The 25,626-nt window shown below is 44.4% G+C and overlaps 1 protein-coding gene across 1 annotated transcript; it reads left to right on the top strand.

The window, feature by feature from the left end:
* Nucleotides 1-15,198: 15,198 nt before the first annotated feature.
* Nucleotides 15,199-16,581, top strand: LOC132770680 (ring finger protein 228). Its single transcript, XM_060767897.2, has one exon. It carries the CDS (start codon nucleotides 15,387-15,389, stop codon nucleotides 16,326-16,328), a length of 942 nt encoding a protein of 313 aa, XP_060623880.2. The 5' UTR covers nucleotides 15,199-15,386; the 3' UTR covers nucleotides 16,329-16,581.
* Nucleotides 16,582-25,626: the final 9,045 nt, after the last annotated feature.

The raw sequence follows: 25,626 nt of genomic DNA, 5'->3' as shown, positions 1-25,626 counted from the left end.
CAGTGATCCTTCTCCATCACATGTGGGGAAGTGTCACTGTGCAGCTTCCCCCTGTCCTGGCCCCGTTGCTCCCTATGGAATACAAGAAGACTCCTGTGTTCTGGGCAGAGTGTCATAGGACACTTGCACCGCAGTTCATCTATGCAGCTCCGCCATAAGTGAGTGTGCATCATGTGATGGGCAATGTGGGACTCCATAGATTAATAATAATAATAATAATAATAATAATAATAATTTTATTTTTGTACCCCGCCTCCATCTCTCCTAAGGGACTTGGGGCAGCAGGACAATCTTGGCACCCCACCTCACCCACAGTGATCCTTCTCCATCATACATGGGGAAGTATAACTGTGCAGCTTCCCCCTGCCCTGGCCCCATTGCTCCCTATGGAACACAGGAAGACTCCTATGTTCTGGTTGAAGTGTCATAGGACGCTTGCACCACAGTTCATCTATGGAGCCCCGCCATAAGTGAGTGCGCATCATGTGATGGGCAACATGGGACTCCATAGATTAATAATAATAATAATAATAATAATAATAATAATTTTATTTTTGTACCCTGCCTCCATCTCTCCAAAGGGACTCAGGGCAGCTTACATATGACACAAAGTGCCTAAAACAATACATAAAATGAACACACAGCACAATAAAAAAAGTAAAACGAATAGCACATAAAGCAACAATTTATAATTTAACTCAGAACAACGCTCAATAACCTATAGTGGAAATTGCAGTAAAACATGGCCAAATTGCAAACAAGACAAGGGAATGGGATAGTGCAAATTGTAGCTAAGGAACACTGGCATGGGATGAAAGTACAGTGCTGTGTCATTAATTGCAAACTAAGTATCCTAGAATGCTTGTGAAGACCCGTGTGATGAAGTGGTCGGTGAAATAGTGTGGTATAGAAGTTTCATTGTTGGGCAGCCCCATTGTTGGGCAGCCACGCTTTTCAGACGATGCTCTGCAAGTCCGACCCACATTCCTTCCAAAGTGTAGGTGAAGCTCCAGAAGGCACTTCCTTCACCCCCACAGGAAGGAAAGTGCATTTTGAGTAGCTCCCGCAGAGTGTTCCGTATGATGGGGGAAAAGGTGGTGGTGCAACACTTGTTGCCGTGCATTGCCACCCTTTCTCTCATCTGATGGGGACAGGGACAGAGTGCCAATGAACCGTGTCCCATCCCCACCATATAACGGGGGAAGGAGGGAGAATGTGCCCAGCATGCCTTCCCTTTTGCCAGCAGCTGCTGGCGAAACAGCATGACCCAAAAGGACTGTGTGAAGAGTTCCTAAGACTCCATGAGACCATGATTCAAATCAGCAGTCATCCACAGGCACTCACTGGATCAACTTTGGCAAGTCATACTCTCTGAGCCTCCGATGACGGTAGTATCAAATTTCCTCTGAATGACACTTGCCAATAAACCTCTATGATAGGGTCAGCATAAGTCTAAATTGACTTGAAGGCACATAGCAATGACATACCCCAAGACAAATCAGCCCAGACACTGTCCGGACACGACCTAGTCCCATATATATCACCCTGGTCATTAACAGGCCCCTGGAAATAGCCCATCCCCACTTTTGTCATTTACCTATTACAGTACTGTACCAAAATGTTGGTCCCATCTTATTTCAATTTGTATCAGTCTTGACCCAGCCTTTTAATTGTCCTGACCCATTCTTTTTCCATGCCCTAACAAATAGACACAAAGACCAGGCAGGATTTTTTCTTTTAATATTTATTTGTTATTGGGTAATTCCATGCTTGTGTTGCTGTTACTCTTATTTTTTGTTCATGTTGTTATTCTGTATGTTTTGATGTTGTTGCTTGGAAACCGCCCTGAGTTCCCTCGGGGAGATCGAGCGGTATATAAATAAAGTTTTATTATTATTTTATTATTATTATTATATGATGAATGGTTTCTCTAAAACAGGTTCTGTATCTTGGAGAGCTTCTTCAAAGTTCAGATTCATACCCAGGGTGGATTTGTCAGCCCACTGAAATGGAAATCACCAACTGATCCCAGAAGGACATGACAAACAGGAACAATACAGGCTGTGTTTATATTAGTGTTTCAAGTTGGCTGTTTTTTTATAGTGACCCCATGGTTTTTCTTAGGCCCCTTCTACATTGACATATAATCCAGATTATCAAAGCAGATAATCCACGCTCTCTGCTTTGGGTCGGGATTGCTATATAATCTAGTACAAAACAGATAATCTGGATTTTATATGGCAGTGTAGATGGATCCTTGGACTACTAAAACTCAGATTTGAGTTACCATTGCTCTTCTCTGATATAGTCTATAGCACCTGGTATTCTTTGGCAGTCCCCCATCCATGTTCCCACTCATTTTAATCCACAGAGTACGGAGTGTTTCAGTAAAAGTCAATGCTGTTGAAATGCTATTTTTCAGACTCACTCTTCTTCTCTGACATGCATTTTCCATGGCTATACATTCAAATGGTTCTGTAACATATGGAACCAACTGTTTTTCCATTTTTTTAAAAAAACCAAAACACTGTGAGATTTAAGAGCCCTGATGACAAATATGTCTTTTGCATGTTTCTCCAGCAAAGACTAGATTGATATGCCCAGCGAAACACAAACAAAATACATGGATGAGAAAATTTCATGGGGAAATCCCTCTCTGTTTTGGAAGAGATTATCTTTAGCGCTATGAAAATGGATATCCTCCTTTATGCAGGCATTTTAAAATAGGTTGACATCGGGAATAGGGGAAGAAAATAGGAAGGCTTTTCCCATTCTGCCTTCATTCCCTTTAAGTAGTGGCATGAATGAGAGATCAAGTGAATGGCCTATTTGGTTGGGGTGGGCTCATGGGAATGAGCATCATCATTCTTTTTCCTCCCTGACAAGGCCATTTTCGTGCATCTAAATGACTACATGCACCAAAGTGCAACAGGAAATAAGGCACAAAAGCACTTTAACTATAAATTATTCAGAAATGTCTAATGCTGTAGAATGAATTTGAAGTTCATAATGAAATCATCCCCTTTCCAAATTCCCTTTCCAGTGTGAACTTCGGATTCAGTCCATTTATGTCACCAAGAACACAACATAAAAAAAAACCATTAGGAATAGTAATGTTAGGAATAGCCATATTGATCAGAGAGACCTGAGGGTGCACCATACTAGAAATTAATGCAATTGGATGCCACTTTAACTGCCATGATTCAATGCTATGGAATCACGGGTGCTGTAGTTTTACAAGATCTTTAGTCTTGTCTGTCAAAGAGGGCAAAAATCTTGCCAAACTACAACTCCCATGATTATATGGAGAGAATAGCTGCAGAGATTATGAAATACTCATTGCCACAGAATTAAACAGTAGATAAACAGGTTGAGATACACACCCTGCTAACGATGACAATAGCAGCAGGCTATGGACCTGAAGATTAGGGTTTTTTTTTTGTGTGTAATTCAGGAGAATGAACTAAGGTGCTCTAGCAAAACAGCAACAAAACCACTAAACTACAATTCCCAGGATCCCAAAAGATTGTTTATTTATAACCCATCTTTCTCCCAAGATGGACCCCAAGATGGCTTGTAACAAGGATGAAACAAGTGAAGAAATAAAATCCCGAGAAGAAAACACTAAAACATTTTAAACAACCCATCACATTTCATAGAATCATAGTTGGAAGAGACCTTGTGGACCATGGAGACTAGCCAAGTCAGGTTATATATCTGTGGAATGCTCAGGGTGAGAGAAAGAACTTTTGTCAGTGTGAATGTTGCAATTGGCTGCCTTGATTAGCACTGAATGGCCTTGCAGCTTCAAAGCCTCACTGGTTGCTGCCTGAGGGAATCATTTGTTGGGAAGTGATTAACTAGCCCTGATTGTTTCTTGTCAGGGCCTTGCATTTAATGGCCTTGCAGTTCAAAGCCTGGCTGCTTCCTGCTTTGAAACTGCAAGGCCATTCAGTGCTAATCAAGGTGGCCAATTGCAACATTCACACTTGCCCAAACAGACAAAAGTTATTTCTCCCACTCTAGACTTTTCACAGATATATAAACCCCACTTACCTAGTTTCCAAAGACCTCACAACCTCTGAGGATGCCTGCCATAGATGTGGGCAAAACGTCAGGAGAGCATGCTTCTGGAACATGGCCGTATAGCCAGAAAACTCACAGCAATACATGTTTGTACATATTTTAACACAGTTAAAGTCATAGTAATTATTTTCCAAAAACACACACAAAATGCAAGTTATAATTGATGAGTGTTCATGTCTGCAAGTGGCTGACTTCTCTGGTTGAATTAGTCTGCCGTGCCTTTCATGTTCCTAGATTCATGTTTGGGCAATGCTGCATTTGGTGGTCCCTATGTAGACTTGTTCACAGCTGCATGGTATACGGTCTGCATAGTATACTTTTTTTCTGAAAAGGGGAACTATAGGCCAAATATGTTTGGGAATTTCTGGTCTAACTTCTCCACAGTGTATATAATATACTGTTGTGATCACAGCCTTCCAGGAGCCCTGAGAAGTTCTATGGGCAGCATTTAAGAAGGCCAGCTGAGCGGTGTGGACAACCTCGGCTGAGATTGCCCGCTATGTTGTGCCCTGCTTGGTGTGTCTGCAACAGGGAACTACACTGACCTCTTTCGCTTCAATGCTGATGCGGTTTCTGCTTCTCCAGCCTTGCTTCCGAGCCAGACTCTGCCATTGCAACAGCGCTCCCTTTCGGAAGAACTTGGAACAGCATGGCTTGCCCTCTGTTTATTGGTGCGCCTGCTGTTTTCTGTGCCTCTTGCAGTCGCCTTCCTGTCCAACTAGATCAGGCATGGGAAAGTTTCAGCCCTCCAGCCAGCTGTTAGGAATTGTGGGAGTTGCAGTTCAAAACACCTGAAGGGCCGCAGTTTGCCCATGCCTGAACTAGATCCTCTGCAGCCTTCTCCTTGTCAATCACCATTTTTCCTACCTTCTCTTCCTTGGCCACACAGAGCTGAAGACCTACCTTTGAGCCAACAATGTGATGTGGCAGCAAAAAAAGCCAATGGAGTTTAGTGTCTAGATCCAGGAGGATGGTGGCCAGATCCAGGGATGTCATGCTTCCCCTCTATTCGTCCCTGGTTAGACCACACCTGGAATAATGTGTCCAATTCTGGGCACCACAATCGAAGAGAGGTATTGACAAGCTGAAATGTGTTCAGAGGAGGGCAACTAAAATGATCAAGAGTCTGGAAAACAAGCCCTATGAGGAGCAGCTTAAAGAGCTGGGCATGTTTAGCTTGAAGAAGAGAAGGCTGAGAGGAGACATGATCACAACCATGTATCAATATGAGAGGGGAAGTCATAGGGAGGGAGGAGCAAGCTTGTTTTCTGCTGCCCTGGAGACTAGGACATGGAGCAATCGCTTCAAACTACAAGAAAGGAGATTCCATCTGAACATTAGGAAGAACTTCCTGACTGTGAGAGCTGTTCAACAGTGGAACTCTCTGCCCCAGAGTGTGGTGGAGGCTCCTTCTTTGGAGGCTTTTAAACAGAGGCTGGATGGCCATCTGTCAGGGGTGCTTTGAATGTAATTTTCCTGCTTCTTGGCAGGGGGTTGGACTGGAAGAAAGTGCCAAGCAGAAGTTAGGAGTCCAGGAGTGCCATTAGACACACAATATTTTTTATCTCCTCTCCCCATGGAGAGCAGATGATACTGGCACAGAATATCGATAACAATGGCAGTGGCATTTTGGATCAATCTTTTTAGCCTTGTGCAGAAGCCACTTCTGAATTCCTTTTACCCTGACGTGGTCACAGGAAAGATTTATTGCTCATATTGCAGTCGATTGCTCTTGGAATGCTCTTATCCAATCTAATTTTATATAATGTAATTGTAGCATTCTTCTTTGTATTTAATGTGTTTTAATTGTTTTTATATTGATTTTTAATATGCAAGATCGATTTGCTATTTATTTTATGCAGTGCTTTTATATTGGTGCACTTTTATGTTGTATTTATTTATTTTGTATGTGAATGGCCTATGGTCTAAGACTGATGATAAACTAAAACTACCTTGAAAAAGTCTATTTTTTAAAAAAACAAGCCTTTGACCATGTTTAGGGATTATGGCCTGAATCATTATATTTGAGGACTTAGTGTGTTGCTTCACTTCTGCACTTTTTAGGGATTTCTATTGCTTTACAACAGTACACAGCCACTGTTTTTGTACCTTGCTGGGCTTAAATTAATGGGGGCTTTATTGCTGCTTTAAGTATAATTGGGTTGATTTTATTGTTATTTTTTTCTGTATTGGGTTGTATTTGTATTTGTTGCACTGAGTGCTTTTTATAAGCCGCCTCGAGTCCCTTCGGGGAGGTGGTGGAGAGATTCAAATAAAGCTCTATTATTATTATTATTATTATTATTATTATTATTATTATTATACAATCTCAAATGAAGCAAGAAATGGTCAGAAGGAATTCAACCAGCTAACTGGGGAGTGCAGAGAAAATGCACAGTGTTTAATGTGAATCCTGGACTCAACAGCTGTAGTAACCACCAGACGATTATATCAGTCTCTCACACAAGCAAAGTATACTCAAGATTTTACAAGAAAGGCTTTTCTATACAGGAATAAAAAATGAGATCTCTTAGATGGATTCAGAAAAGAAAGAGATGATACGATCATATTGCATATGCTGGATAGTGGATAATTTCAGAAGAACATAAGCCTATGATTCCCAGATTATAACCATGTCTTTGAATGTGTTGTTGTTGTTGTTGTTCATTCGTTCAGTAGTTTCCAACTCTTTGGAAGTGTAGGTGATTAAAAACTATGGATTATTCTAAAAGAAATGGATGCACCATTTCTCTGGTCTTGATTCTGAAACCTGAACAGTGATACCAGCTGACAAGCATAGAATCAACTAATTCGAAATGTGCTGGTGACAGAAAGTTAGCAAAATGCCAAGGATTGCAAAAGACCAATCAATGAATCTGAGGAAAAAAATCAGCTGAATTCTCTCTAAAAGCTTTGGCCATATCATGAGAAGACATGATTTCTTGGAAAATGGGACAATGCTTGCTAATATAGAAAGCAGAAAGAAAAGAAAGGTTACTTACTTTACTTACTTTACGTACTTAAGTGATCCCTCATTGTCCAAGTATGATGGCCTTCCAAGTGTAGTGTCTTGGCGGTGGATACATAGGTGGATGTAAAGCCCTATTCTTGATCCACATGTGCTTCCACAGTGAGGGCATTGGTTTCTAGGTTGAAGGTGGTCCTGCTTAGGGTTAGCTTGATGTGCCTTCCTCTTAGCACATTTCTCCCTTTTACCCTCCATTGGTGCGTCTTTGAATTCCACAGTACTGCTGGTCACAGCTGAACTCCAGTTAGAGCGCTCAAGGGCCAGGGCCTCCCAGTTCCCAATGTCTATGCCACAGTTTTTAAGACTAGCTTTAAGCCCATCTTTAAATCTCTTTTCCTGTCCACCAACATTCTGTTTCCATTCTTGAATTGGGAGTATAGTAACTGCTTTGGGAGATGGTGATCAGGCATTTGGACAAGGTGGTCAGTCCAGCAGAGTTGATGGCGTAGGAGCATCACTTCAATGCTTGTGGTCTTTGCTTCTTCCAGCATGCTGACATTTGTCCATCTGTCTTCCCAATAATAATAATAATAATAATAATAATAATAATAATAATAATAATAATAATGCTTTATTCTTATATTCTGCAACTATCTCCCCAAAGGGACTCAGGGCAACTTACAGAAGGCACAAAGTGCCTAAAAACAAACATAAAAATGAAGCACAATATAAAACACAATAAAATAAAACACATATACATATAAAAACATCAACTCAGACTCAATACAACTGAAATCATCAACCAGTGGCAGTAAGCTGCTGTAAACATGGCCATGCTGTAAATAATAGGAATGGAATACGTACAGGATTTTTTGGAGGCAATGCTGACGGAATTGTTCCAAGAGTTGAGTGTGATGTCTTTAGACAGTCCATGTTTTATAGGTGTATAACAGGGTCAGGAGGACAATAGCTTTATAAACAAACACCTCGGTATCCTTACAGATATCCTGATCCCCAAACACTCTCTGCTTCATTTGGAAAAATGCTGCACTTGCAGAGCTCAGGCAGTGTTGTATTTCAGTGTCAATGTTGACTTTTGTGGAGAGGTGGCTGCCAAGGCAGCAGAAATGGTCAACATTTTCTTATGTTACACCATGAAGCTGTATTTCTGGCATTGCAGATGGATTGGCTGGTGCCTGTTTGAAGAGCACTTTGGTTTTCTTGATGTTCAATGAGATGCCAAGTTTCTCATATGCTTCTGCAAAGGCATTTAAAGTGGTTTGTAGGTCTTCTTCTGAATGAGCACAAACTATGTTGTCATCAGCATATTAGAGTTCTATAGGGAAAAGAAAGATATGGTACTAGAGATGGATTGATTGAATCAAGTAAGCCATGGGAACAATCTCTGCTGCAACTACTTCAACATGGAATGCTAAATGCCCAGGCTGCTTGTTTGGAAAGCAGGGCTTGCTCAGATATCCCCAATGGAGCCAGTGACAATGCCCACAAAAAGGAATCATATTGTCTTTCATGTTTCTTATGCTGGTCATAGAATTGCTGGACTTTGTATGAAGGAAATTATTCCATAGTTTTATCCTCTTTGGGATTGCCCTTTTGTTTCATTTTGTGTACTGCCTCCCTTCTGAATGCCCATCTTCTTCATTATTTAGTTTGCCCCTCAAAACTTCTGCTACAGGTGCTGTTTAGCAACATTTTGACAGCTTTGTTTCCTGAAATGTTAGAGAACGTTCTGTACTGACATACTAAATCTGCCCAACAGTGTCAGAGCAAGGCGACCTTTCCTTTTAGGAAAGCCCTTGGGGTTTAAATGTTTTCAGCTTAGCTGGAAATTGTTCTAATGTTACTGGAGATTGCTCCTAATGGAAGTTGTTTTCCCCTTCTCACTTTGCTTTTCTCAGTGTGGGTGTTTTGATATCTTCATCCTAAATCACTACATTGTTTCTGTCTTTTATTATTAGCCACCTTGGACACTGCCAGAGGGATCAACAAATTGACACCACTTGAAATTCTTACTAGTTTTTTAAAAATAAATGTCAGAGGATACTTTATTTGAACAAAAGTATTAAAATAATAATTAGACCTGTCGCATGGCTGAATATTCATCGAAATTGGAAGGGGTTGAAACTCTCCCCACCCCCCTTGCAGATGACTTTTCAGGCCAGTGTTCCCTGATCTGGCACTCGATCTCAACAAGGACCTAAAATTACCATCAATGTGCAAAGGTTATTCACAGGTTATTTTATTTCGCATCAAAAGCATTGCATAAATTAGTATAAAACTGATAAAAATAGAAGGTGTGCAGGCAGCTAAATGTCTTTTGACCAAAAACGGGGCAACAGCAATGGCATAGTCTGTAGCTTCCAACAATTCCTCCTCTGTACATGAGGCAGGGCACAGTGGACAAGCATACAGATGCAGAGTTGTCTGTTCTGGTCCACAGTCACACAAGTTATGGGATTCTTTTAGGTAGTGCCATTTTGCCAGGTTGTCTTTTGATCTGCCCACCCCACTTCTGAGTCTGTTCAGGGACTTCCAAGTTGTCCATTCTTGGTTTGCCCCTGGAGGAAGACCCTTGTGCGGGGCCGTCCAGTTGGGATTTCCTGGTTTGGCTGCCCAGAGTGATACTCTTGCTGTTGCTGGAGGGACACCAAGAGGAGTGGTAGTTCTCATAAAGCTTTTCTTTGATTTGAGTCTACTGGGAGGAGGCTGGTAGCCATGTAGTGGATGTAGTAGATTCACAGGTAATAGGTTCTAAATCATTGTTCCCTCTCCAGAATAAACCCCTTTTCGTTGGCCACAAAGGACCATAGTTTCCACTACTTGCAGAAGTTTATTTCTGTTTTGTTCTGCTTTCTTTTTATTTCCTTTATCATGATGACAGGTTACATCCAGACATTTCCCTGATGTAAGAAGTTTTAAGCCAAGCATAAGTTATTCTGATGGTACTCTGTTTTTTTGTGTCTATTGAATACTCCTATTGCATTTTCACATTGCACAAATGTTGGAAATAGCAACCTTCGGCAAGCCTCCTATACTAGTTATTTGTTATGCATATAATTCAGATTGCTTATTATATTATATGTATATTTTGGAATGGAGCCCCTGGTGGTGCAGTAGGTTAAAGCACTGAGCTGCTGAATTTCTTGACTGAAAGGTCGTAGGTTTGACTCCGAGGAGAGGTGTGAGCTCCTGCTGTTAGCCCCAGCTTCTGCCAACCTAGCAGATCAAAAACATGCAAATGTGAGATCAATAGGTACCACTCTGGTGGGAAGGTAATGGCACTCCATGGAGTCATGCTGGCTGCATGACCTTGGAAGTGTCTATGGACAATGCCGGCTCTTCGGCTTAGAAATGGAGATGAGCACCAACTCCCAGAGTCGAACACGATGGGACTTAATGTCAGGGGAAAACCTTTACCTTTACTATATATTTTGGAATGCAGTTTCCCCCTTAATTCTATGTTGTGTGAGGTTGTGGTAGGGACTACAGACCATGTGACCAGATCTGGGACTATTTCGCCAGAGGTTCCATTTCAGAACAGTTTACATCAGATGCAGTACAGTACAGTTTAGAAGGAGAGTCAGTGTCAGTATGCTGCAGTGTGCAGTCAGTCTTTATTGAGTCAATGTTCAGTAATGTATTAGACTGAAGAGAGTGTTAGACTGTATGCAACAAAGAAGAGACTGAAACAAAATGCTTTAGATACTTACTGTTTAAAACTCTCAACCAATAAGAAATGTACTTGTATGCTGAATACATGAAATTTGTAAGTAAATCAACTACCAGTATGTTGATTCACTCAGCCAAATTCATGGATGACCAATGACTAGTAGCCATGGTGGTTTATGTTACTTCTAATATCATAGTCAGAACACTTTTCCATATAAGGTGTTGGGAGGGTGCTGTCATGGCCTCATTTGTGGGCTTCCCATGGACAACTGGTTTGTATATTTTTAAATTTTAAAGTGTATTGAAATGTTTTAATGCAAGTTGCTTAGAGTCTCCTTGTGGTGAGAAAAAGCAAGGTAAACATCATCATCATCATCATCATCATCAGAAGAAGAAGAAGAAGAAGAAGAAGCAGCAACGATTGGAGGTCTTGTCTCCAACCCATCAGGGACCTTCTTACTTATCCTTCTTCAAGTGTAGAACCTTTAGTTCAAGACCTATCCACATTTCTGCATTTTGACCAGCCTTACTCAGTTAGTAGTTATGTGCTTTCAAGTCATTTCTGACTTATGGCAACCTTATGAAGGGGTTTTCTGGGGCTGAACATAGGGGACTCAGTGGGTTTCCATGGCCAAGAGAGACACCAAACCCTGTCTCCAGAGCTGGAGTCCAACACTCAAATTACTCTGTCACACTACTGGCAAAATAATTACATAAAATTGAAATGTTTTTTTAATAGAATCATAGAGTTGGAAGAAACCTCATGGGTCATCCAGTCCAACTCCCTGCCAAGAAGTAGGAAAATCACATCAAAGCAACCCTGACAGATAGCCATCCAGCCTCTGTTTAAAAGCCTCCAAAGAAGGAGCCCCCATCACTTACTTACTTAACAATTACTTTAAAATTGCCTCCAGAACATGGCCATATAGCCCGGATAAACCTACAACAACCCAGTGATTCTGGCCATGAAAGCCTTCAACAATACTTTAAAATAATTATTTAAGATTAATTATTTTCTCTTTAGAACATCCACATCTGAACCAACGAAACGAAAATACATTCTAAAATTGTGTGCGGGTAGCTTCACTGATGCTTTACTTTGGTTACATTGGGCACACATATCGACAACACCAGTGGTCACAGTGGAAAACCTTTCCCATCAATTTGCATTTCTATTTATAGCCTACTTCGCACCACAGACAACACTCTAATTAGCCATTAGGGTGACACCTAGCCTGGGGACACATTGTTAAGGATGGCACTATTTGAGCAGGAGGTTTGCCAGGCGAGCCAGGCTGCCATTTCAAACACCTTCCTGGGAAAGAAATTCAACTGGGACAAATGCAAATTAAGGAAACTAGTCCAATGTGGGCTAGGCAAAACTACGGTGAGGTGGATCTGTAATTGGTTAAGTGGACGAACACAGAGAGTGCTCACTAATGCTTCCTCTTCATCTTGGAAAGAAGTGACAAGTGGAGTGCCGCAGGGTTCCGTCCTGGGCCCGGTCCTGTTCAACATCTTTATTAATGACTTAGATGAAGGGCTAGAAGGCATGATCATCAAGTTTGCAGACGACACCAAATTGGGAGGGATAGCCAATAGTCCAGAGGACAGGAGCAGAATTCAAAACGATCTTGACAGATTAGAGAGATGGGCCAAAACTAACAAAATGAAGTTCAACAGCGACAAATGCAAGATACTCCACTTTGGCAGAAAAAACGAAATGCAGAGATACAGAATGGGTGACGCCTGGCTCGAGAGCAGTACATGTGAAAAAGATCTTGGAGTCCTCGTGGACAACAAGTTAAACATGAGCCAACAATGTGATGTGGCGGCAAAAAAAAGCCAATGGGATTTTGGCCTGCATCAATAGGAGCATAGTGTCTAGATCTAAGGAAGTAATGCTACCCCTCTATTCTGCTTTGGTTAGACCACATCTGGAATACTGTGTCCAATTCTGGGCACACAATTCAAGAGAGATATTGACAAGCTGGAATGTGTCCAGAGGAGGGCGACTAAAATGATCAAGGGTCTGGAGAACAAGCCCTATGAGGAGCGGCTTAGGGAACTGGGCATGTTTAGCCTGAAGAAGAGAAGGCTGAGAGGAGATATGATAGCCATGTATAAATATGTGAGAGGAAGCCACAGGGAGGAGGGAGCAAGCTTGTTTTCTGCTTCCTTGGAGACTAGGACGCGGAACAATGGCTTCAAACTACAAGAGAGGAGATTCCATCTGAACATTAGGAAGAACTTCCTGACTGTGAGAGCCGTTCAGCAGTGGAACTCTCTGCCCCGGAGTGTGGTGGAGGCTCCTTCTTTGGAAGCTTTTAAGCAGAGGCTGGATGGCCATTTGTCAGGGGTGATTTGAATGCAATATTCCTGCTTCTTGGCAGGGGGTTGGACTGGATGGCCCATGAGGTCTCTTCCAACTCTTTGATTCTATGATTCTATGATTCTATGAAACCACTTAGGCAGAAAAAAATGAAATGCAAAGATACAGAATGGGCGACGATGCTGCTCTTGGAGTCCTCATAGACAACAGGTTAAACATGAGCCAACAATGTCATGCAACAGATAAAAAAGCCAAAGGGATTTTGGCCTGCTTAAATAGGAGTATAGTGTCTAGATCCGGGGAAGTCATGCTACCCCTCCATTCTGCCTTGTTCAGACAACGCCTGGAATACTGTGTCCAATTCTGGGCACCACAATTGAAGGGAGATGTTGACGAGCTGGAATGTGCCCAGAGGAGGGTGACTAAAATGACCAAGGGTCTGGAGAACAAGCCCTTAAAGAGCTGAGCATGTTTAGCCTGAAGAAGAGAAGGCCGAGAGGAGACATGATGAGGGCTTGCAGACCACATTTTTGTCCTCACAAGTTAAAAACCATTGCTGTAGTTTGAAGCCATTGTTCCACGTCCTAGTAGAGATTCCACCTGAACATTAGGAAGAACTTTCTAAAGGTGAGAACTGTTCAGCAATGCAACTCTCTGCCCTGGAGTGTGGTGGAGACTCCTTCTTTGGAGGCTTTTAAACAGAGGCTGAATAGCCATCTGTCTGGGTGCTTTGAATGCCATTTTCCTGCTTCTTGGCAGGGGTTTGGACTGGATGGCCCACGAGGATTCTATCATTCTAAGGGAGCTGGGGTGTTGTGAGGTTTCTGGCTGTATGGCTGTGTTCTAGCAGCATTTCCCCTGCATCTGTGATCCCTGGTCAAAGTGGTCCCTGGTCAAAGCAGTCAGGAGAAAATGCTGCTGTATGTCTCTGTTCTAGCAGCATTTTCCCCTGACGTTTGGCCTGCATCTGTGGTCCCTGGTCAATGTGGTCAGGAGAAAAATGATGCTGTATGTCTTTGTTCTAGCAGCGTTTTCCCCTGACATTTCACCCAAATCTCTGGTCCCTGGGCAAAGTGGTCCCTGGTCAAAGCGGTCAGGAGAAAATGCTGCTGTATGTCTCTGTTCTAGCAGCATTTTTTCTTCACGTTTCGCCCACATCTGTGGTCCCTTGTCAAAGTGGTCCCTGGTCAAAGCAGTTAGTCTGTGGTCCCTGCTAGCAGCGTTTTCCCCTGACATTTCACCCGCGTCTCTGGTCCCTGGTCAAAGCGGTCAGGAGGAAATGCTGCTGTATGTCTCTGTTCTAGCAGCATTTTCCCCTGACGTTTTGCCTGCATCTGTCGTCCCTGGATAATGTGGTCAGGAGAAAATGATGCTGTATGTCTATGTTCTAGCAGCATTTCCCCTGACGTTTCACCTGCATCTGTGGTCCCTGGTCAATGTGTTCAGGGGAAAATGCTGCTGTATGTCTCTGTTCTGGCAGCATTTTCCCCTGACGTTTTGCCTGCATCTGTGGTCCCTGGTCAATGTGGTCAGGAGAAAATGATGCTGTATGTCTCTATTCTGGCAGCATTTTCTCTGGACTTTTGCCCGCATCTGTGGTCCCTTGTCAATGTGGTCAGGGGAAAATGCTGCTATATGTCTCTGTTCTAGCAGCATTTCCCCCTGACGTTTCACCCACATCTCTGGTCCCTGGGCAAAGTGGTCAGGGGAAAATGCTGCGGTATGTCTCTGGTCTAGCAGTATTTTCCCCTGACGTTTCACCTGCATCTGTGGTCCCTGGTCAATGCGGTCAGGAGAAAATGCTGCTGTATGTCTCTTTTCTAGCAGCATTTTCCCCTGATGTTTCGCCCGCATCTGTGATCCCTGGTCAATGTGGTCAGGGGAAAATGCTGCTGTATGTCTCTGTTCTAGCAGCATTTCCCGCTGATGCATCTGTGGTCCCTGGTCAATGTGGTCAGGAGAAAATGCTGCTAGAGCATACGGCCCAGGGATTGCAGCCGTGAAAGCCTTTCACAACACAGAGAAGGAGGGAACCTTTGCAAAGGGTTTGAGGGTGGCGTCGCCGCGGTCCTGGGAGAACGGGAAACCCGCGTGACGTCATGAGTGGGGGCTGGGAAGGCGCCTCGAAGAGTCTGGGTGGGAGGGGGAGGCGCTGAGTGCGGAGGCACGCCCGGGCAACCAAACCCACAAACGCGCGGGATGGCGGGCTGCTGACCACACCGGGAAGCCTCCGAAGGCCATAGAGGGAGAAGGGAGGGGAAGCCGCCCTCCTTCCCTCTCCGGCTGGAAGGCAGCGCCGGGGATGTTGGCATGGCCAAGGCGGAGGAGGGGGAGGCGAGCGGGGCGCGGGAGGCCTCGGCGGATGCGGGGCGAGGAGGGGCCCCCCCGCCGCCGGCGCCGCAGCCCCCTCCCCCCCGCCCGGGGGCCCCGCTGAGCGCCGAGGAGTCCGAGTGCCGCATCTGCTACAACCGCTTCGACCTGGAGCGCCACGCGCCCAAGATGCTGGGCTGCCTGCACACCTTCTGCCGGGCGTGCCTCTCCCAGCTGCACCGGAGGCAGCCCCGCTCCCCTACCGACGGGGAAGGCGCCTCCTGGGCCTCCTCCTCCTCCTCGCCGCCCCGCTCGCCCTTCCTGGCCTGCCCCGTTTGCCGCGCCCTCACCGCCCTGCCCGCCGGCCGCGTCCAGAACCTGCCCGTCAACACCGGCCTGGTGGAAGCCATCCTGCTACAGCTCCGCGGCTGGGAGCCCTTGCTCCGGGACCTCCGCTCCCAGCGGCCCCTCTTCCCCAAGCCCGGCGCCTCGTCCCCGCCCGCCTCGTCCTCGCCCTCGTCGTCCTCCTCGCCCTCCCCTTCGGGCGCTGTCACCTTCCGCTCCTTGGAAGCCGGGACGTGCCTGCAGGAGCCCCGCAGTGTCAGCGAGGAGGAGGAGGAGGCGGCGCAGAGCTGCACGGCCGTGTGCCGGAGGAAGGCCGGCTGCGCCTGCTTCCTCTTCCTGGCGCTGGCCTTGGCGCTGCTGGCCGCCGCCTGGATGGAGTGGCTGACCGGCTCGCTCTTCCTGGCCGTGGCCCTGCTGCTCCTCTTCGCCTCCACCGTGCCTTTCCTCTACAGCTTCAACAGGACCTTCCGCAGCCAGCCACGCACCATCTTCTTCACGCGCGCCCCGGCGGGAGGCTCCAGGGAGGGCGCCCTCACCCGCGGGGGGACCCTCAGCAGCAGCAGCAGGCCTTCCGCCGACGGGAGGAGCCGGTGGTAGGAAAGCCGGGCTGGCATCACACGGAGTAAAGAAGAAGGCCTCCCAGGCGGGGGGACACAATCAAGGCACTCCCGACAGATGGCCAGTCAGCCTCTAGAGCAGGCACGGGCAAACTTGGGCCCTCCAGGTGTTTTGGACTTCAACTCCCACAATTCCTGACCTCATCTTCCTCCCCCCCAAACATGTTTTGGACTTCAACTCCCACAATTCCTGGCCTCAGGCCCTTCCTTTTTCCCCTTCAGCATGTTTTGGACTTCAACTCCCACAATTCCTGATCTCAGACCCTTCCTTTTCCCCCTTCAGCATGTTTTGGACTTCAACTCCCACAATTCCTGACCTCAGACCCTTCCTTTTTCCCCTCAGCATGTTTTGGACTTCAGCTCCCACAATTCCTGACCTCAGACCCTTCCTTTTTCCCCTTCAGCATGTTTTGGACTTAAGCTCCCACAATTCCTGACCTCATCTTCCTTTTTCCCCCTCAGCATGTTTTGGACTTCAGCTCCCACAATTACCTCAAACCATTCCTTTTCCCCCTTCAGCATGTTTTGGATTTCAACTTCCACAATTCCTGACCTCAGACACCTCCCTTTCCCCCCCTCAGCATGTTTTGGACTTCAACTCCCAAAATTCCTGACCTCAGACCCTTCCTTTTTCCCCTTCAGCATGGTTTGGACTTCAATTCCCACAATTCCTGACCTCAGACCCTTCCTTTTTCCCCTTCAGCATGTTTTGGACTTCAATTCCCACAATTCCTGGCCTCAGGCCCTTTCCTTTTCCCCCTCAGCCGCTAAGTGGCTGAGGGGGAAAAGGAAAGGTCCTGAGGCCAGGAATTGTGGGAATTGAAGTCCAAAACATGCTGAAGGGCTAAAGGTTGCCCATGCCTGCCCTAGAATCATAATTCGAAGAGACCTCGTGGGCCGTCCAGTCCAACCCCCAGGAAAATAGCCTTCAAAGCACCCCTGACAGATGGCCATCCAGCCTCTGTTTAAAAGCCTCCAAAAAAGGAGCCTTCACCGTACTCCCGAGGCAAAGAATTCTATTGCTGAACAGCTTTCAGCGTCAAGAAGTTCTTCCTCGGGTTCTTCCTCTGCTTGAAAACCTCCTGAGAAAAAGACGCCTCATAGAATCCTAGAGTTGGAAGAGGCTTCGTGGGCCATCCAGGCCAACCCCCAGGAAAATCGCATTCAAAGCTCCTGGGCAGATGGCCATCCAGCCTCCAAAGAAGGAGCCTCCACCACACTCTCGGAGCAGAGGGTGCCACTGCTGAACAGCTCTCACCGTCAGGAAGTTCTTACTCAGGTTCTTCCTTTGCTTGAAAACCTCCTGAAAAGGAGGTGCCACATAGAATCATAGAGTTGGAAGAGACCTCATGGGCCATCCAGTCCCACCCCCAGGAAAATCACCTTCAAAACACCTCCAAAGAGGAGCCTCCACCACACTACTGGAGACGAGAGTTCCACTGCTGAGTTCCACCATGTTTGCTTGAAAACCTCCTGAGAAGGAGATGCCTCCTAGAATTCTAGAGTTGGAAGAGGCCTCGTGGGATATCCAGACCAACCCCCTGCCAAGAAGCTCCACTGCAGAAGAGCTTTTACCGTCGGAAAGTTCTGCCTAATGTTTACTTGGAATCTCTTCTCCTGCCATTGCTCTACAGAACAGCAGAGAACAAGCTTGCCCTTCCTCAGTGCATGGTGCCAGATTTAACCATTGTGCACAGGGCCCCCTTGGCCCATCTTCCTGCCAAATTGTTTTGTTTATGATGGATTTTGCTTATGTGGTGCAATTCCAAATTGGAAGCTGTTCTGTTTCCGAATGATTCCAGACATAATGATAAGAGTTGTTATTCTCTGGGAGTGTGTCACAAAGCAGGCAGTGTAGGCCTCCCGGGCCCACCTTCTTCAGGGCCCAAAGAAGAGGCTTTGTCACTTAACTAGTAGAGGGCCTCATTTGTCCTAAATCCAACACTGTCAATGTTACATCCTTTCACATATTTAGACATGGCTATCATGTCCTCTGGTGGCTCAATGGGTTAAACCACTGAGCTGCTGAACTTGCTGACCGAAAGGTTGCTGGCTTGAATCGGGGAGCAGGGTGAGCTCCTGCTGTTAGGCCCAGCTTCTACCAACCTAGCAGTTCGAAAACATGTTAGTGTGAGTAGATGAATAGGTACCGCTTCTGCGGGAAGGTAACGGCACTCCACGCAGTCATGCCAGCCACATGACCTTGGAGGTATCTACGGAAATGCTGGCTCTTCGGCTTAAAAATGGAGATTAGCATCACCCTCCAGAGTCAGATGAAACTAGTCTTAATGTCAGGGGAAGCCTTTACCTTTACCTATCATGTCCCCTTTCAGCCTTCTTCTCTCTAAGCCAAACATGCCCAACTCCCTAAGCTGCTCCTCATAGGGGTTGTTTTCCAAACCTTTGATCATTTCTGTCGCTCTTCTGTGGCCTTCTGCCTCTCTTTGGGGTTTTTTTGGGGGTGGTGGTGGTCTACTTTATGCTTTTATAGCAAGGATTTTTTTTTTTCATGTCAGGAGCAACTTAAGAAACTGCAAGTTGCTTCTGGTGTGAAAGAATTGGTGGTCCGCACGGACATTGCCCAGGGGACACCCAGATGTTTGATGTTTTACTGTCCTTGTAGGAGGCTTCTCTCATGTCCCTGCATGGGGAGCTGGAGCTGACAGAGGAAGCTCAAGCCACTCTCCCTGTTGGTCAGCAGTCCTGCCAGCATAAGTGTTTAACCCATTGCGCCACTAGGGGCTCCTTAGGAAGAAAGCTCAGTAGCCCAAAGCCAAATTGAACGTGTGCAGGTCAGCATAGAATCCTAGAATTGGAAGAGGTTGCAAGGGCCATGAAGTCCAACCCCATTTTGCCATGCAGCAAGACACAATCCAAGTATTCCAGACAGATGGACATCCAGCCTCTTTAAAAAGCTCAAGTAGATTCACCCCTGGGAGGCTGCTGTCCAGCAACGTTTACCATCAGGAAGTGGAATCTCTTTTCCTATAGTTTGAATCTATTGCTTCATATCCTAGGCCCCACCTATACTGACACTATAATACAGTTGGAATGGATTGGGAAGAATTAGTTTAACTGCATTGCTGATTACAGTGCCATGTCTGGAACTGGTTTGAGGCCAGAAAGGTGATTACATTTACCATAGAACCTGGCTTCAAACTACTCTCCCCCCATTTCCTGCAGAGATGTACATCAGCGCTCCAGAGAAATAAAGGGGGGGGGGTGACAGGTAGGAGCAGAGTAATCAATTACCCCTCCCAAAACCTAAATTAGCTCCCACCTCCTCAACCATTCTTTTGAGGCAAGTATTAGAACCCCCCCCCCCCCCACCTTCTGAATTCTATGTCATGTGTGTCAGCAAGGGCAATGTGTTCTACAATGTGTTCTGCATTCTGTGGAGCCAATTTTTCCATGGATCCAGGATATATTGGGAGCTTCTGCCATGCTCTATTAGACTTTCCTGGTACTTTTAATGCACTGCATCCCCTTTAATGCATGCTGTGGCATGCATTGGTGGCATGCATTATGTGGCCACTGCAGTTTTGAGTCAGGTTGAATTATCATACATCATCAGTAAAGACAGGCCCAGAAGCAGCAGGAAATAAACTTGTTCCATGAAGGACAGCTGAGGTTCTCTAGAAGGAGGGGCGTCCTGCTTTTGGGAGAATTGCCTCCATTTCTCCTCTGACAAGGCCTCTGTGTCTTTTAGGAAAGGCATGCAGATAGGGAAGGTAAAGTACTTTGAGAGTGCATGCTTTGTGTGCAGATTTCAGTTCCCTCCCTGGCATCTCTTGTTCATGTGGAGTTGCTCCAGAACAAGACTCTTTCCAGAAAAGAGCAGTTCCAATGAAGGGAAGGTGGATTAGATAGGTGCCAGGCCAATGACCTCTCCTGTGGGGTTTATTTTGAATCTGGATGTAGCCCAGACTTCTGTTCATTGTGCCAAAGTTCGGTCCTCTGGATACTTCAAGCAGAGCGTATCTCTTGCGTTTCTGTGTAGTGCCTTTTCTCACTGCTTCTAAGGACAATTCCCTCACATCTGGCAGATTAACAGGTGCAGGTTTTAATCCAAGGGCAGACAAGCACTCGCACTTCTCTCAAATTCTGCACTGCTTTTTCCATTTAGATAATATTCCTTGATCAGTTTCGGAATTAATGTAGAGGTCTGACATTTATTCCCATGTAGTTGGAAATAGCATGAATGACATGTAATGTTTGAGTTTATGGATGAAAATGGAATATATGCATCGTCCCAAGCAGTGGCTCTTTGAATAACTTCCACTGACATCACATTCCTTTTTCTACTTTGTGGGGTAGCTAGGAATTGGCTGAAGCTGCCTGGCTTGGTTGCAGCAGGCCAGACTGTAAGGACTCCTTGCCATTTCTTTACCATTCATATTTCCAACCACTGAAAGAGAAAACAAAAATCCAAGTGAGGAAATGCCACTTTTATAAACCTTACTAGTTAAGCTTTTAAATGTGTTGTTGAAGGCTTTCATGGCCGGAATCACTGGGTTGCTGTGAGTTTTCCGGGCTGTATGGCCAGGTTCCAGAAGCATTCTCTTCTGATGTTTTGCCCACATCTATGGCAGGCATCCTCAGAGGTTGTGAGATCTGTTGGAAACTAGACAAGTGAGGTTTATGTATCTGTGGAATGTTCAGGAGGGGAGAAAGAACTCTTGTCTGCTTGAGGTAAGTGTGAAAGTTGCATCTGGCCACCTTGATTAGCATTTAATGGCCTTGCAGCTTCAAAGCCTGGCTGTTTGCTGCCTGGGGGAATCATTTGTTGGGAGGTGTTAGCTGGCCCTGATTGATCCTTGTCTGGATAAGATTATTGCCTGGATTATTGTCTTGTTAGTTCTAATGATTCCAGATAAGAATCAATCAAGGCCAGCTGACACCTTCCAACAAAGGTGGCCAATTGCAACATTCACACTTGCCTCAAGGAGACAAGAGTTCTTTCTCCCACTCTGGACATTCCTCACTTGCCCAGTTTCCAATAGACCTCACAACCTCTGAGTATACTTGCCATTGATGTGGGCAAAATGTCAGGAGAGAATGCCTCTGGAACATGGCCATACCGCTCGAAAAACTCACAGCCACCCACTGAGTATTTAAACATTCACACATAATATTCATGCAAACATATTTACTCTTACCATCCTTTGAGCAATTTATGTGAGATTTTATTTCCATTTCTTTGGTTTCTTAAAAAAAAATAGCAACATTTGCAGTTTTTTTCCAGCTAAGACATGTAGCCAACAGAAGGGTAAATACATTCCTGGACTTCTCCAACTCCTGCTGTTGATGGGGTCACACGACATTTTGAGCTCCTTCCCAGGAAACCAAATGATATGGAGAAGGGTTCTGACTCACTTTCTTCCTGACATCATAGTTTTGCTGATTTTTTTCAAAAAAATTGTTTACAAAGAATGTCCACTGATTTTTGTACAAACTATAATGGTTTACTTCCTTATCTATTCTTTGTGAAAATTGTTATTTTGAGCACTATCTAGATACATGAAAAGATATGGACAAATGTAGGTCTTACAGATGCTGTCGGGCTGGACTCCCATCATATCTCACTCTTAGCTATACCAGCTACAACTAATAGGAGTTGTAATCCAGAAACATCTCTACATTAAAATCAGTATATATAAGTAACTTCATTAGGGTGTGTGCAGAAGAACACGGGGAAGCATTCAGTTGGAGTAATGATCAGTTCCAATGATTCCGTTGAGTTGACTGTAGGAATAACCAAGTCTAGAATGAATCTAGTTTTTTCCATGTCGTTTACTAAAACTGAAAAATTCTAAAGTGAAAGGATGATAAAATACTCTGGTAAAAATCCATAACTTGCTGACTATTGAAGGAAATTATTGTGTGGCTTGCTGTTTCTGTATCATTTAATCTCACAAAAGGATGGGCTTAAATCCAACTCACAACCAAATGCATATGTGAGTGAGGATACAATCTTTCTGCACTGTGTTGCTTTGAATGGGATGTGTATTAAAATATGTATTGGTATGCTGCTCATTGAGCCTTCAAGGACCGTCAAGCATTATTTTGACATCCAAAATAGGATGGTTCTACCTTTTAGCATCCTAAAATGTGATGCTATGAATTTATATCTAAGCAATTTATTGTATTCTTCAGAATATTGACTTTTTCATGTGCCATCATCATCATTTTTGAAAAGAAATATCACTGATAATAATGGAAATTCTTCAATTATACTTAATTGCTATGTACTATTGTATTATGCAGGATATTTATTTTGGTGGATGAATGATTTTAAAATAAGCTGTTGGTATATTTATCAGGAATGTACAAATATTTAATGACAACAATACACTAACTTTCTGTATGTGGATATATTATTGGACTCCTAGAGTATACTTGATTTGTTTTCCTCACTGTTTTCAATGGATAGACATGGCTATTGAGAGGTTTGTTTGTTTTTTTTAAAAAATTATTTTGTCAGAAGCAAATTGAAGGTACAGCTATAATATATTTAAAAACACAAAGTTAAACTTGGCATTATGCTAAATGTTATTTGACCAGAAGTTGGCCACTTGGAGTGCCTCTGGTGTCACTGTAAGAATGCCCTTCATTGTGTATGTGGCAGGGCTCAGACTGCACTGTAGTAAGTGGTCTGTGGTTTGCTCTTCTCCGCCCTCGCATGTCATGGACTCCACTTTGTAGTCCCATTTCTTAAGGTTAGCTTTGCATCTTGTGGTGCCAGAGCACAGTCTGTTCAGTGCCTTCCAAGTTGCCCAGTTGTCTGTGTGCCCAGGAGGGAGTCTCTCATCTGCTATCAGCCACCGATTGATGTTCCGGATTCTAGCCTGCCACTTTTGGACTCTTGCTTGCTGAGATGTTACTCAGTATCTCTCTTGATCTCAGGAAGCTGTTTCTTCATTTAAGACATTGGCTTGCTGGCTGATATCTGAACAGAGGATGGGCCAGAGATGTTAATGCCTTGGTCCTTTCATTACAGGCTGGTACTTCCCAGCAGATGTCAGGTGGTGCAATACCAACTAAACAGTATAATTTCTCCAGCAGTGTTGGGCATAGACATTCTGTGATATCATGTACACACATAATGCGCAATCCAGGGACAAGATTGGACAATACCTTTATGGGGCTGCTAAGTGTGTCATTTTGTAGTTCCCCAAGAGCCACAAGACCAATATCTAGTCAAGTTGATTTTTCAACTTTGTTTCTCCTTATGCTGTGCTCAGACTTATATGATTTCTAAGTGCCTGGCTTGGCCCGTTGACTACATATTTGTAAAATGATTGAGATTAAATACAGATAACATAGAAGAACTGATGAGAAGCTGTATGATAGAAGATATCAAGACCCTATAAGTGATGAGTTCAGCTCCCCTTTAGACACATAAGCTTGGCTCCTGACTCTATAATTGTTCTGGTATGATGGTGGTACTGTCCAGAATGATACCAAACTCTGCACACACAGGAAAACATTTCTGTAATATCTATAAAACTCTTCTGCTTGTTGCCAATTGTAAACAACATTTAGCAATACACTGAGTTGTTAGGAGGCCATATTTATTTATTTAGAAATTTGGGAGCCTGTCTTTGAGCAGGGCCTTTCTAGGCTATGTTTTGACTAGATGAGATAAAATGGAGTTCCATCTAGCACCCTGGATAGCGCCAAGGTTGCACTTGTACTGGAGATTCATACAGAAGACTCGAATGTTTCAACAGAAGACAAGCCTGGACTATACTGGGTTTCAACTCAAAGGTTTGGTTTTTTTTTTTTTAGCTCTAAACCAGTTTATCACAGCCTCTTCAAGCTTGCCTGCTCTGGAAGCCATTGGCCCCACAGTGACATGGGAGAAGCCTAACTATGATGAGACACATGAGTCTGATATGATATGGTCTTGGTTATCCTTGGAAGAAGACTTTTCAAAAAAATATTTCAAAGCCTTCCTGGTGATGTAGGATGGGTGGAAGATTTATATTAAAAGAACAAAGGTAAAGGGGTGTAAAGGAACACAGATTGGGGCAACATATTCAAACTTCACACACACGTAGATGGAATCTGAGCTGGCATCAAGTGACCAAAACAAGGGTCATGGGGTATGGTTGGAAGCTGAGCGAATGTCAGCCTAGTGCAGTGGTTCTCAACCTGTGGGTCCCTAGGTGTTTTGGCCTACAATTCCCAGAAATCTCAGCCAGTTTACCAGCTGTTAGGATTTCTGGGAGTTGAAGGCCAATACATCTGGGGACTGACCGGTTGAGAAACAATTTTTATATTGGGCATAATTTGAAAAAGAAACAAAGATAAACCAGACATTCCCAAGGGCAAGTAGTTGACCACTGTTGAAATAGAATAATGGAATTTAGGTCCTGATTCAACAAAGTCATTTTATATTACTAATTATAAGTGACTTTTTTTCAATACAAGACAATTTTATGTTTTATAGGACACTGCACTATGTTTGTGCCCATTGGTTACATCAGTATCTTCCTTTCCTCAAAAGTCACTGTGGACAGGAAACTCATGGCTGATGGATTGACATGGGTCCACAGACCACCACTTTGAATAGTGATGTTATGGGGAGGATGGTGGTGTTTTCTCATGAAGTGGTTCAATATTAAGAGACTCCCATCTAGAGGAAAGATAAAAAGTTCTAGCTTTAAAGTTCTTACCAGAAAGATGCAGGGCCTCTCCTGGCAGATAAACTTTGAATCATAGCTTTAAAGGAACTCTCCAAGTACTGCCATTTTTGAGGGGATAGAGTGCAGCGCCTTGGACATCTGGATTAAAATGTGGAGTGACTGGGATAGAAATACATGAGTGTGTGAGAAGGGGCTGGGCACACCTCAAACTTAAAAGGTTCGGCCTCAGCTATTTTCAATCAGCCTGCCATAGATAAGACAGGCAACCAACAATGGTTATATGCTAGATGCTATCTCAAAGCTAGCAAGGACACTCAACTCTACTCCCTGGATCCTTGGGTCTAGAAAAGTGGTTTCCAACCTGTAGCCTGTGGACCACCAGTGGCCAACAAGAACTAAAATATGGTCTGTGGCCTCACCCTTGCTACACCATTGCAACGACCCATGGACCATGCCCTTTGCTTGTGGCCATGCACCAATGGTGAGGAGGTGAGAGAAAGGTGTTAGATCATGCAATTCTTGAAATGTCTTGAAATTTCCAATTAGAAAGAGAATTATTGGGGAACATTTTCTTGGATCTTGTGTTCTGTTTTTTGTATTTTTTAAACCTCAGCTCCATCCCTTCTT

This window comes from Anolis sagrei, chromosome 3 (assembly GCF_037176765.1).
Source record: "Anolis sagrei isolate rAnoSag1 chromosome 3, rAnoSag1.mat, whole genome shotgun sequence".
NCBI classification, from domain to species: Eukaryota; Metazoa; Chordata; class Lepidosauria; order Squamata; family Dactyloidae; genus Anolis; species Anolis sagrei.
The sequence above is the reverse complement of the archived record's forward strand: the minus strand, read 5'-3'. Positions and strand labels throughout refer to the sequence as shown.